Source organism: Phoca vitulina, unplaced genomic scaffold, assembly GCF_004348235.1.
Source record: "Phoca vitulina isolate PV1807 unplaced genomic scaffold, GSC_HSeal_1.0 scaffold25, whole genome shotgun sequence".
NCBI classification, from domain to species: Eukaryota; Metazoa; Chordata; class Mammalia; order Carnivora; family Phocidae; genus Phoca; species Phoca vitulina.
The window spans coordinates 8,710,607-8,722,896 of NW_022589728.1; the positions used below are offsets into that span (position 1 = coordinate 8,710,607).

At 38.2% G+C, this 12,290-nt stretch overlaps 1 protein-coding gene across 3 annotated transcripts in view; it reads right to left on the reverse strand.

Moving 5' to 3' along the window:
• Positions 1-12,265, reverse strand: part of TMEM68 (transmembrane protein 68) — a 49,279-nt gene extending 37,014 nt beyond the window's left edge. For 2 of the 3 annotated variants that reach the window (XM_032421563.1, XM_032421565.1), the window contains exons 1-3: positions 12,148-12,265; positions 5,387-5,439; positions 4,385-4,778 (exon numbers count right to left, since the gene is read on the reverse strand). In XM_032421563.1, coding sequence (XP_032277454.1) covers positions 4,385-4,709 — 325 coding nt within the window. In that variant the 5' untranslated portion in view covers positions 4,710-4,778; positions 5,387-5,439; positions 12,148-12,265. Of the gene's footprint in view, positions 1-4,384; positions 4,779-5,386; positions 5,440-12,112 lie in introns of all 3 variants that reach the window. The other variant, XM_032421564.1, reaches the window with a different exon arrangement.
• Positions 12,266-12,290: the final 25 nt, after the last annotated feature.

Below are 12,290 nucleotides of genomic sequence, written 5' to 3' on the forward strand. Positions count from 1 at the left end.
TGGAAACCTATAAGCTGCCAAGACTGAAACAGGAAGAAATTGACAACCTGAATAGGCCAATAACCAGTAACGAGATTGAAGCAGTGATCAAAAACCTCCAAAAAACAAGAGTCCAGGGCCTGATGGATTCCCTGGGGAATTCTACCAAACTTTCAAAGAAGAAATAATACCTATTCTACTGAAGCTGTTTCAAAAAATAGAAACAGAAGGAAAGCTTCCAGACTCATTCTATGAGGCCAGCATTACCTTAATCCCCAAACCAGGCAAAGACCCCATCAAAAAGGAGAATTTCAGACCGATATCCCTGATGAATATGGATTCCAAAATCCTCAACAAAATCCTAGCTAATAGGATCCAACAATACATTAAAAGGATCATCCACCACAACCAAGTGGGATTTATCCCCAGGATGCAAGGGTGGTTCAACATTTGCAAATCAATCAATGTGATAGAACACATTAATAAGAGGAGAGAGAAGAACCCATGGTCCTCTCAATTGATGCAGAAAAAGCATTTGACAAAATACAGCATCCTTTCCTGATTAAAACTCTTCAGAGTGTAGGGATAGAGGGAACATTCCTCAAGTTCATAAAATCCATCTATGAAAAACCCACAGCGAATATCATCCTCAATGGGGAAAAGCTGAGAGCCTTTCCCTTAAGATCAGGAACACGTCAAGGATGCCCACTCTCGCCACTATTGTTCAACATAGTACTAGAAGTCCTAGCAACAGCAATCAGACAACAAAAAGAAATAAAAGGTATTCAGATTGGCAAAGAAGAAGTCAAACTCTCTCTTTTCGCAGATGACATGATACTTTATGTGGAAAACCCAAAAGACTCCACTCCCAAATTACTAGAACTCATACAGCAATTCAGTAATGTGGCAGGATATAAAATCAATGCACAGAAATCAGTTGCTTTCTTATACACTAACAATGCAACTGTAGAAAGAGAAATTAGAGAAACGATTCCATTTACTATAGCACCAAAAACCATAAGATACCTCGGAATAAACCTAACCAAAGAGGTAAAGGATCTATACTCTAGGAACTACAGAACACTCATGAAAGAAATTGAAGAAGACACAAAAAGATGGAAAAAACATTCCATGCTCATGGATTGGAAGAATAAACACTGTTAAAATGTCTATGCTACCCAAAGCAATCTACACCTTCAATGCCATCCCGATCAAAATTCCAATGACATTTTTCAAAGTGCTGGAACAAACAATCCTAAAATTTGTATGGAATCAGAAAAGACCCCGAATTGCCAAGGAAATGTTGAAAAAGAAAAACAAAGCTGGGGGCATCACGTTGCCCAATTTCAAGCTATATTACAAAGCAGTGATCACCAAGACAGCATGGTACTGGCACAAAAACAGACATATAGACCAATGGAACAGAATAGAGAGCCCAGATATGGACCCTCAACTCTATGGTCAAATAATCTTCGACAAAGCAGGAAAAAATATGCAACGGAAAAAAGACAGTCTCTTCAATAAATGGTGCTGGGAAAATTGGACAGCCACATGCAGAAGAATAAAACTCGACCATTCCCTAACACCATACACAAAGATAAACTCAAAATGGATGAAAGACCTCAATGTGAGACAGGAATCCATCAAAATCCTAGAGGAGAACATAGGCAGTAACCTCTTTGACATCGGCCACAGCAACTTCTTTCAAGATACATCTCCAAAGGCTAGTGAAACAAAAGCAAAAATGAACTTTTGGGACTTCATCAAGATAAAAAGCTTTTGCACAGCAAAGGAAACAGTCAACAAAACAAAGAAGCAACCCACAGAACGGGAGAAGATATTTGCAAATGACACTACAGATAAAGGGCTGGTATCCAAAATCTATAAAGAACTTCTCAAACTCAACACCCAAAAAACAAATAATCAAGTCAAAAAATGGGCAGAAGATATGAACAGACACTTCTCCGAAGAAGACATACAAATAGCTAACAGACACATGAAAAAATGTTCATCATCATTAGCCATCAGGGAAATTCAAATCAAACCACATTGAGATACCACCTTACACCAGTTAGAATGGCAAAAATTGACAAGGCAAGAAACAACAAATGTTGGAGAGGTTGTGGAGAAAGGGGAACCCTCTTACACTGTTGATGGGAATGCAAGTTGGTACAGCCACTCTGGAAAACAAAAAATTAAAAATAGAGCTACCCTATGACCCAGCAATTGCACTCCTGGGTATTTACCCCAAAGACACAGATGTAGTGAAAAGAAGGGCCATATGCACCCCAATGTGCATAGCAGCAATGTCCACAATAGCCAAACTGTTGAAAGAGCCGAGATGCCCTTCAACAGATGAATGGATAAAGAAGATGTGGTCCATATATACAATGGAATATTACTCAGCTGTCAGAAAGGATGAATACCCAACTTTTACATCAAGATAGATGGGACTGGAGGAGATCATGCTAAGTGAAATAAATCAAGCAGAGAAAGTCCATTATCATATGGTTTCACTTATTTGTGGAACGTAAGGAATAGCATGGAGGACATTAGGAGAATGAAGGGAAAAATGAAGGGGGGAAAATCAGAGGGAAAGATGAACTATGAGAGACTATGGACTCTGAGAAACAAACTGAGGGTTTTGGGGGGGGGGGATGGGTTAGTCCAGTGATGGGTATTAAGGAGGGCATGTATTGCATGGAGCACTGGGTGTTATATGAAAACAATGAATCATGGATCATTACATCAAAAACTAATGATGTATTGTATGGTGACTAACATAACATAATAAAATAAAATTTAAAAAATAAAAAGGTATAAAAAAAATACCTCGGAAAGATAAAAACACCTCAAAATTATATTCTACTACAAAATAAGCTTAGTGCTTGAAGTTATTTAAGTTAAATCATGTTTCCTGAAATCGAAATAAACTCAAATTCCTTATGATATACATTATCCTGAAATATAGGGGATATATATTTGGGAGGGGGATATATATTCCCAACAAGTATTGGAAACAATGCCACTTAAGTTGTGTGTGACCGTATTAAAGACAATAAACCAACAGCAGCCTACAAAGATGCAGTCTCTGCACATGTACACGTGTGATATGCTGAAGTATCATCTTGTCTCATGTAAAACAACCATAAAAGGGTATGAGAGTTGTAATGACTGGCGAGAGCATTAGTATTAATGAGTAATATTCAGAATTCAATACATCAAAGGCATATGGCTCCTGTTTGCAAACCTGCTGAATACCACTACTTTTGACCCTGAATTCCCAACCTGGGACAAACTGACCACACAGCACAGATCACGAGCACAGGCTCTGGAGCTGAGATTGTATTCTGTCTACTTCCTAGCTTCTAGTGTGTCTTGGGCAAATAACAATCTCTCTGTTCCTCAACTTCCTCACAGGAAATCTGTAAAATGAGATAAGATGTAGAATCTATTCTAAGTTTTAGAAGAATGTATGTTAAACATCCGACAGTGTGTGGCATAAGAAGTGCTAAAAAAAGACTTTATAAGACTGCATGTAGTATTAAAATGATGACACACTGGCCTAATAAGCATGTCACTGGTGATCTTTGCTAATAGCAGCCTTGTACTCCCGTGGTATATATCTATTTCAAAATCTGTACTTCTGCATCTTTCTGTGAAATGACTTTGATGCCCAAAATGAAACAGAAAGTACAACTTTGTTACACACCTACTGAATTCTATTTTTTTATAGTTCTAATGCAAAAATGACCAACAGATAAGATAAATATTGGTAGAGAAAGACACCAAGTCCTTGATAATAGGCCACAAGGGGGTAATTTTCATGTTATCCAAAGAACCACACCAATCATTAAATGTAGAACAACACAATCTCTCAAATGATAAAGAAAAGGATAAATACCCTAGAGAGAAACTTGTTGCTATCTCATTTATTCAAGAGACATGACCTCTGAAATGAATCAAACAGGAAATGGGTAAATTATGGTATACAAATTATATTTAATATTACTAGTTAATATTCATTTTTTTAAAAATACACTACACAAAAATAAGTCAAACTTATTTTGAACAAAATGCAATTAAATACTAAATAATTAAAGCGGATTTCTACAGGTTTCTATACAGTTTTAATTAGTTTCTTAGTCTTTCAGATGTCTTACATATAAACTTTAATATTTTAGGTTATAGTAAGAGCTTACACTGTTGTATGGTTCTTCGTTTAATGGAAATTAATGTGTTTGGAAAAACTCATTTTAAGAAAGACATATACATGCAAAGAGATAAAAAGAAATAGTAAATATCCCTTATACTTTTCAGTATTGATCAATAAAATGGGATGATGATACAGTTTCAGTGCCACACACATGAACAGCCACACAGACAGCAAAATCATCTTGCTTACCATGCCAAACTGCTGCATGTCCATCCCAGAGAGTTGCCACCGTCTTCCTTGCGCCATCCCATAAATTATGAGAGTAGGCTTCTTTTAATACATTCTTCCTCTTATAAATGTGTAAGAAAATAATAGTAAGATAGAGAAGAAAGATAGTAAAGTAAGGAAGTATTAAAAGTATTAGTGGTGTAAAAACCCACAAGAGATAGTTTGCAAAATTCAAATAGTCCTCCAACTGCTCCACACCAAACCATTCTTCAAGTATGTGAATCAGACAAGTCATATAGGGCATAGAATCCTGTCCTGTACCACAGGTTTGATTTTTGTCTATCATTTTTCTTTAGGTGAAAATGACAAATTCAGTCTCTTTCTTCATTGTCATGGTAGGTCTTTAATTTGGCCACTAGAAGGGAAAAATAATCCAGTGTTATTCTCTTCACAGCTGAAAAGTTAAATGTTTTAGTCTACATAAATACTACATAGAATCATTTCTTAATACCAAAAATGAGTAGATTGTTAATGGTTAACTTTGTTGCAGACTTCAATGTGAAAATTATAAGGTTTCATTTGCATGCTCACAAAGCATGTCAGGGTTAGCTTTTGAAGTAACTCACAAGCTATAATTGAGAGAGAAAAATAAACCTGATGAAGAATGAAATTTCAGATTGATCTTAATAATTTGACTTACATCTTAAGTGGATCATACTAAGTTTCTATCTTAAACTAGGTTATGTTGAGATAACTGTTCTTCACAAAGGAAAGCATCAATATGTGATTCAATAAAAGTAATCCAATTCTTTAGGAAATGATGACCTACATTTTTGGCTACTGTCTTTTACAAGCAGGTTCACAAAAAATTCTCTGTTCTTTTAACATTATGCAATAATAAAAATTTATCCCTGCCATTTTTACCTTATAGTCACTAAAATTTCTCTTAAATGTTCAATGACTAAAACTATAGCCGTATAATTATTTCATGTCACTTAGCTCTAAACCAGTCACTTAACTTACCAGAAATTAGGTAAATATCTTGTCCCAAGCTTCAGTGTATGTGTTCTGGAAAACTGAGGATACAAATGGAAGAAAAATATTAATACCTAGAGTTAAAGTGTCCATAAAATAAATAGCAAGAGACATTCACAAATGTGTGACAAATATTATAGCCCCACACTAGTGTATCACAGTTAAAAATTATACTCATGTTACCAGTGCTTTAATGAGGACAGCTCTACACACCATTTATTTCCATTACATAAAAACCCACCTGAGACTTTTTTTAAAATTCAGAGCTATAAAAACCTTTGCTTCTTTGGAGAAAAAGTATGAAGGTAAAATGTGTAACTGACCATGTCTCTTCTTAGTAACTTTGCCAGATAATAAGCTGATGTCAAATATGGATATTCAATGAGATAATTACATTAGGTCTTAACGATCATGTTGTCCTACACAAGATTTCCTTCTTTCATTCCTATCTTCCCTGGTTCTGATTCTATTCTTAGAGATATTTTGTCATTACTCCATGCTACATAATCTTTATGAAAATCATCTCAAACCCTTTATAGCTAAGACAGGAAATGAGTAAATAAAGAAAGGGATGGAGAGGGAGGGAGAGACAGATATACAAGAGCAGTTATATGTTGTCTTTATGCCAAGATTCTCTTGCTGACTGACTTATTAACAGGGCATACACTTTGACTTAGTCCTCCAGGGATGGAAGACTTAGTCTAATTTAATTTCCTTGTAACCAACAGCATTTACTTGTGAGAAATGTAGGCCTGCTATGGTAACAGAAGGTAAACATAACACACATTAAGCCCACAATCTGGGCTTTATTTATTTTTTTTTTTCCTGAAGTATAGTTGACACACAATTTTTGTTTCAGGTACATAACATAGTGATTTGACAACTCTATATGTTATGCTGTGCTCACCACAACTGTAGCTACCATCTGTCACCACACAATGATGTGGGCTTTAATTACATCATATTCTCATCAATCCATCTAAAGACTTGAACCCTTAATGTATCAGGGTTTGAAAATTTAGAAGGCAACATAAACATAGTGAAACTTACTACTTTTAAAATGAGAGCTTCCCCCACTGGGAGGGCTGGAATCACAAAAATGGAAAGTAAGTGATGTGGAGAAATTAGAACCTCATGCATTGCTGGTGGGAATGTAAAATGTGCAACACTGTGGAAATCCATTTGGCGGTTTCTCAAAAAGCTAAACATAGAGTTACCTTATGACCCAACAATTCTACTCCTAGATATGTATCCCAGAAAACTGAAAACATGCATTCACACAGAAATTCGTATATGAATGTTGATAGCAAAACTACACCTAAGGGCTCAAAAGTGAAAACAACACAAATGTCCATCAACTGATGAACGGATCAATAAAATATGCTCCACCCCTACAAAAGAATATTATTCAGCCATTAAAAGGAAAGAGGTAATGGTTCATGCTACAATAGGCATGAACCTTGAAAACATACTAGATTTAAAAAGCCAAACATTAAAGGCCACGTTCTGTATGATTCCATTTATATGAAATACCCAGAATAGGCTAATCAATAAAGACAGAAAGGTAAGTGGCTGCCAGGGGCTGGGGGAGGGGGCAATGAGAAGTGACCGCTAATGGAAACAGAGGTGTCTTTTGGGAATAATGAAAAGGTTCCAGAATTAGATAGTAATGATGGTTGTGCAACCTTGGGAATACCCTAAAAACCATGAAGTTGTACATTTTAAAACGGTCAATGTTACGGTGAATTACACCTCAACAGAAAAAGAGATTTTAAATATTGCTAATAAATTAAAATTTATGACAGTCTCTCAAATATGTTAAAAGGAGCTGTTCCTAGGCCTAAAAACCAATCATTTTGATGATCTGACCCTTACTGCTTAATACAATTGCCCTAATAATCTGGTCTCATTTCTGATTTTAACAGGACCATAACATGTTGTGATTTTAAAACCTTCTTTAGTACTTCCCCCCAACTCAAATTGGTAATAGAACCATACTTCTTATCCTCAATTACACTCTGACTTACCAAACACAGTACAGACACCGATCAGCAAAGAGGGACATCTTCACAAGTAGTCCCTGAACAGTGGCCCAGTGCTGCATGCAAGGACCTCCTCCAGAATGGTCAACCTCGATTTTGATTTAAACCCTTCCACAACAGAAAACTGAAAAGGTGTCCGATTCCATCTTCAAAACCATCCATCAAACTACTAAAAAGATCTTCCACATATTTATCTCACTGTAACTTTTCCCTACTGCACCTAGTTCTATACCATAGAACCTTTTCCATTAGACAAACTCTTAAGTTTTAACAAAGCTATGATGAGCTGCAAAATCCCATTTTCTGGTCAGAATCCTTAATTCTTTCAACCACTCCTCAGACCCGAGTTTCATAACCTTCCAGCACTCAGGTCACTCCCCATGACTGACTCTAGTGGTCTGATATTGAGAGGAGCATGTACAGTAACCCACCTGTACCTCGACTTGCTAAGATCTGTAAAATTGGGATAAAATAGTACATATACTACATTAGATGATGATAGGTGCTATGGAGAAAAATATACAGCAGGGTAAGAGGAAAATGGAGGTCTCTAGCAGGCCAGAGGGTAGGAGGGGGGTTGCTATGTTATATATAGTAGCCTGGGAAGGACTCTCTGAAAGGTACATTTGAGCAGAGAACTGAGGAAGTGAGGAAGCAAACTATGTGGGTATTTGGAAGAGAACTCTGGCCAAAATAAAAGTAAATACAAACGATGTGTACTTGGTGTGGTCTGAGGAGCAGCAAGGAAGCAGGCTGAGGAAGAATGATAGGGAGAGCAGTCAAAAATGGGCAGAGGGGTAGCACTGTAGAACTTTGTAGGCTTGCTTTTATCTTAAGTGAGATGAAGAAGGCACCAGAAGACTGAGACTGCCTAACTTGGGTTTTAAATGACAGCTATGTTGAGAATACACTGCACAGGAAACAAATAGGAAGTTCAGGCAATAATTGAAATAAGTGATGAAAGTGGCTTGGACAACGGTGACAGAGTGAAGGTCTGTAAGAGATGATCAATTTCTAGATATACTGTGAAGATAAGGCCAACAGGAATTGCTGATGAATGTATACAGAACGTAAGTGAGAGAGAGAAGTCTGGGATGACTACACGGTTTTTTGGCAAGGTGGGTTTGTATTCCAGGAGACTCTGCCACTTACCGTGTGACCTAGGAAAGTTACTTACCAAGTCAGCCACAGTCTCTCCATCTGTAAAGTGGGGATATTAACAGTACCTGTCTAGTAAGACTGTTGTGAAGAATATATGTTTAAAAAAAAAAAAAGCTTAGAGGAATACCTTCCACTATATAAGCACCAGGTGAGTATTGCTGGCATCATCATTATTAGCTTGCTTGTGCAAAGATGGAGTTACAGGAAGAACAGGTTTGAGAGTGTGATAGAGATCAGGAATTCAGTTTTGAATGTATTAATATTCTAGTAGACATCCAAGTGAAGACCTTAAATAGGCAGCTGGTCATAGAGATTAGCAGGAAGATCAGGTTTAGAGAAATATATCTGGGAATTGGCAACATATAGATTGTATGAAAACCATGAAAGTAAAAAAGATCCCTCTAAGGAGGAAATATAGAATAAAAAAGAGTCCCCAGGACTGAGCCTTGGGGCACTCAACATTTTAGAAGTTGGGAAAACAATGAGGAACCAGCATTCCCCTTCCAGGAGTGGCACCTTGAATGTCAAAGTAACAAAGTGTTCAAGAAGAAAGGAGTATTCAGCGGTTTCAAATGATGTGGAGAGGTCTAAGAAATGATCATGGATCATTGGGTTTTACAACACAGAGACATTGACAAACCCTGATAATTAAGAACTATTTTGATACAGTGGGGATGAAAGTCAGGTAGAGTAAATTCATGAAAAAGTAAGAGAAAATGAATTGGAAACAGAAAATATGGACAGCTCTTCAGAAGAATGCTGATGCAAAAACGAACAGTGAAAGAGGTGAGTATCTAGGGAGGAATGTGGGCCAAGTTTGTTGTTGTTTTAAGATGAAAGAAAACAAAGCAATCTTTAATACCAATGGTAATGCGTCAGTGGGAGAGTAAGAAACAGATGATGCAGGAGAGGAATAATTGTTGGGACCAGTCCTTAACTAGGCCAGAGGGGACAGAATACAGGGTATTGGGCATGGCTCAGACAAGTCTTAAATCATTGGGTTATTAATTCATTTACTCAACATGTTTACTAAGCAAATAATTTGCGCTTGACACTATTCTAAACACTGGGGGACACACTGGTAAACAAAATCAGATGAGAAAACATATGTAAAGCACTTACAATAATATGACTGGCACATAGTAGGCACCTAACAAGTACCACCTAAATAAAGATAGACCTTAACTATGTTCATTCAAATCTTTGACAAAAGATGTGGACCAAGACAGTGCCCTAAAACCTGCCACTCAAGAACTATGGGAAGAGTCTGAATAACAAGCTTTTGAGTTGATAAAATACTTTTGATAATATGAGAGAGAGCATGGCTTTAGAATTCAATGAATGCAACCTCTTAATTTTGCAGAAACCAGTTAAAAAGAGAGAGCCAAGTTGACTTGCCCAAAGTTACTAAATTAATTCAGTGAAGAACCAAGGGCCAAAATTAAAACCCGGTTCTCCTACTTCCTACTCTGGTTTTCATTACACTTTTCTTTAACATCTCCCTCCCTCCCTCTCTCTCTCTTACAGAAAGGCTGAAAATGTTAAGATTCCAATCTCTGTCTTCCCTCTACTTCTGCCTAGCCCTTCTCCCCCTCCAATTTAACACAGACTATATTTGACTCCAAACCCATTTATTTTAATCCAATTAAAAAATATAATTGTTAAAAGATGTTTTGGGGGAGATACAATATTTTAATTACCAAAATTCCAGGTCATTTCCTAACAACAAAAAAAAATCTACAATTAAACATAGTCCTGTGCATCACATATAAAGAAAATATCACCATGTTGATATTGATGGTGAGGAACATTTACTGTAATTGACTTTATACATTTTTAAAATAAAAGTATTTCAAAAACTAATAAATCAGAATAGAGGATCTTTTGTTTTCTAGAAAACCTTAAGGAAATAAATCTATTTTTAAACACCTATTATCAGGACTTTTAGCACCATGGATGGCAGCAGATCCATTTCTTACTTTTAGTATATAAGGCACATTGAAGATACATTGAAAATGCCAATTAAATTAAGTACTCACTGAAATAAAATTAATTTTCCCTTTTCCTTTCTGCATTTTTAATAATTGTTTAACAGGGGTTTAGGACTCAGTTCTAGTGAATGAGCATTCCACTTCAAACTAAAAGTAGTTTATCTAATATAAATTAATCTATTTGGCAAACCTAATCATTTTATCTTTAAAACAATACCTTTTAGATTCAAGCTTCAAACTCTAGGTTCTATTATGAACTACCTTTCAAGGTTTTGTGTTTTGCTTTTTTTTTAAACCCCAGAATGTCCTTCGACTTCTAGCTAAAATCTTCCACTCTGATAATTACTATTCTACCTTTTTTTCTTAACCTATCCTCATCCCCCAAATGTGGCACATCTATACCGGTGTATCTGTAACTGTGCAGCACTCTTACCTCCTTGAGTCACTAAAATGAGCCTATCTCCGACATCAAAGTAAGACAGAAGTAAGGTTGTGGAAATAAACATTTCATTTGAAAATTAACCTTCTATTTCCATCCAATAGTAAATGCGACCAAAATATTAGGGACTGTCTTAAATATCCGGATTTTACCCTCAGTTGTTATACATTCTAAAGAAATAATGCCATTTTGGCATTAATAGCACAACCAAGTCCTGATATGCTCCAACCACCTTCAAGTTGGAACTTGCTTCTCTGAGGAAGCTGCCTGGACAGTCTCAACGACTACCACACACCAAATACGAACTGCCTTTTTCAAATTTAGCAGTGGTGTTCCAGTTTTCGGCATCCTGGTTAAGCGCACATGCATTTTTCTCACGCAGCAGCAGCTTGAGGACAGACAGAGACCTGTTCTACAGGCTGCAAACCCCAGGGACCAATGCAGTGCCTGCCGCGCACAAAGCAGGTACCCACTAAAACTATTAATAGCATATGAGAGGTCTGATATACAGTTTCATTTAGTCCTTCCAGCAGCCCTAGGAAGCAGGGACTATGCATCATTCCTATTTTACAGATGACCACAAGGAGGCTCAGAAGGGTTAAGTCGCTTGCCCAGATCACACAGGTAGCAAAGGAGCATCGAACCCGGATTCCAAGCCCGACTTGTCGGGAAGCCTTCTTAACCACTTATTCCTGCGGCCTCCCGAGTACAGGAGGCTCGATTCGGATCCTGGAAAGAAAGGTCACCGGGCAAGCCCAGAGGCCTCTGCCGAGGTTCTGACACCTCGCCCCGCCGCCCAAGTTGAGACGAAACGAGGTTTTTGAGCGCGAAGGGGGATGCGCGGCGGAGTGAATGGGCTCGTTGTGACCCAGGCAGGATCACCCCTCCCCGCCACTCCGATGCCCGAGCTTACACCGAGTGCGGCGGGAAGCCCAGTCCGCCCGCCCCCGCCGGGGACTCCGGGGCTGCCCCACTGAGACTAGACGTGCGGCCTTGGCCGCTCTGAGCCGCGCGCGACTGATGCGGAGCCGCGCGCCCGGCGGGGAGGAGCGCGAGGTGGCCAAGATGAGGACCGACACACCTCGGGCGGGAGGGGCAGAAGCGACTCGCCCTCACCCTCGAGCAGCGGCGGGAGCTCTTCGGTGGCTCAGCGACCGAGGGAAGAAGAGAAAATTTCAGCAGCCGGTTTCCACCCCCGAGCAACCTGGGAAGAAAAAGACAAACAGCGGCTGTAGCCCGGACGGCGTTGAATGTGACAC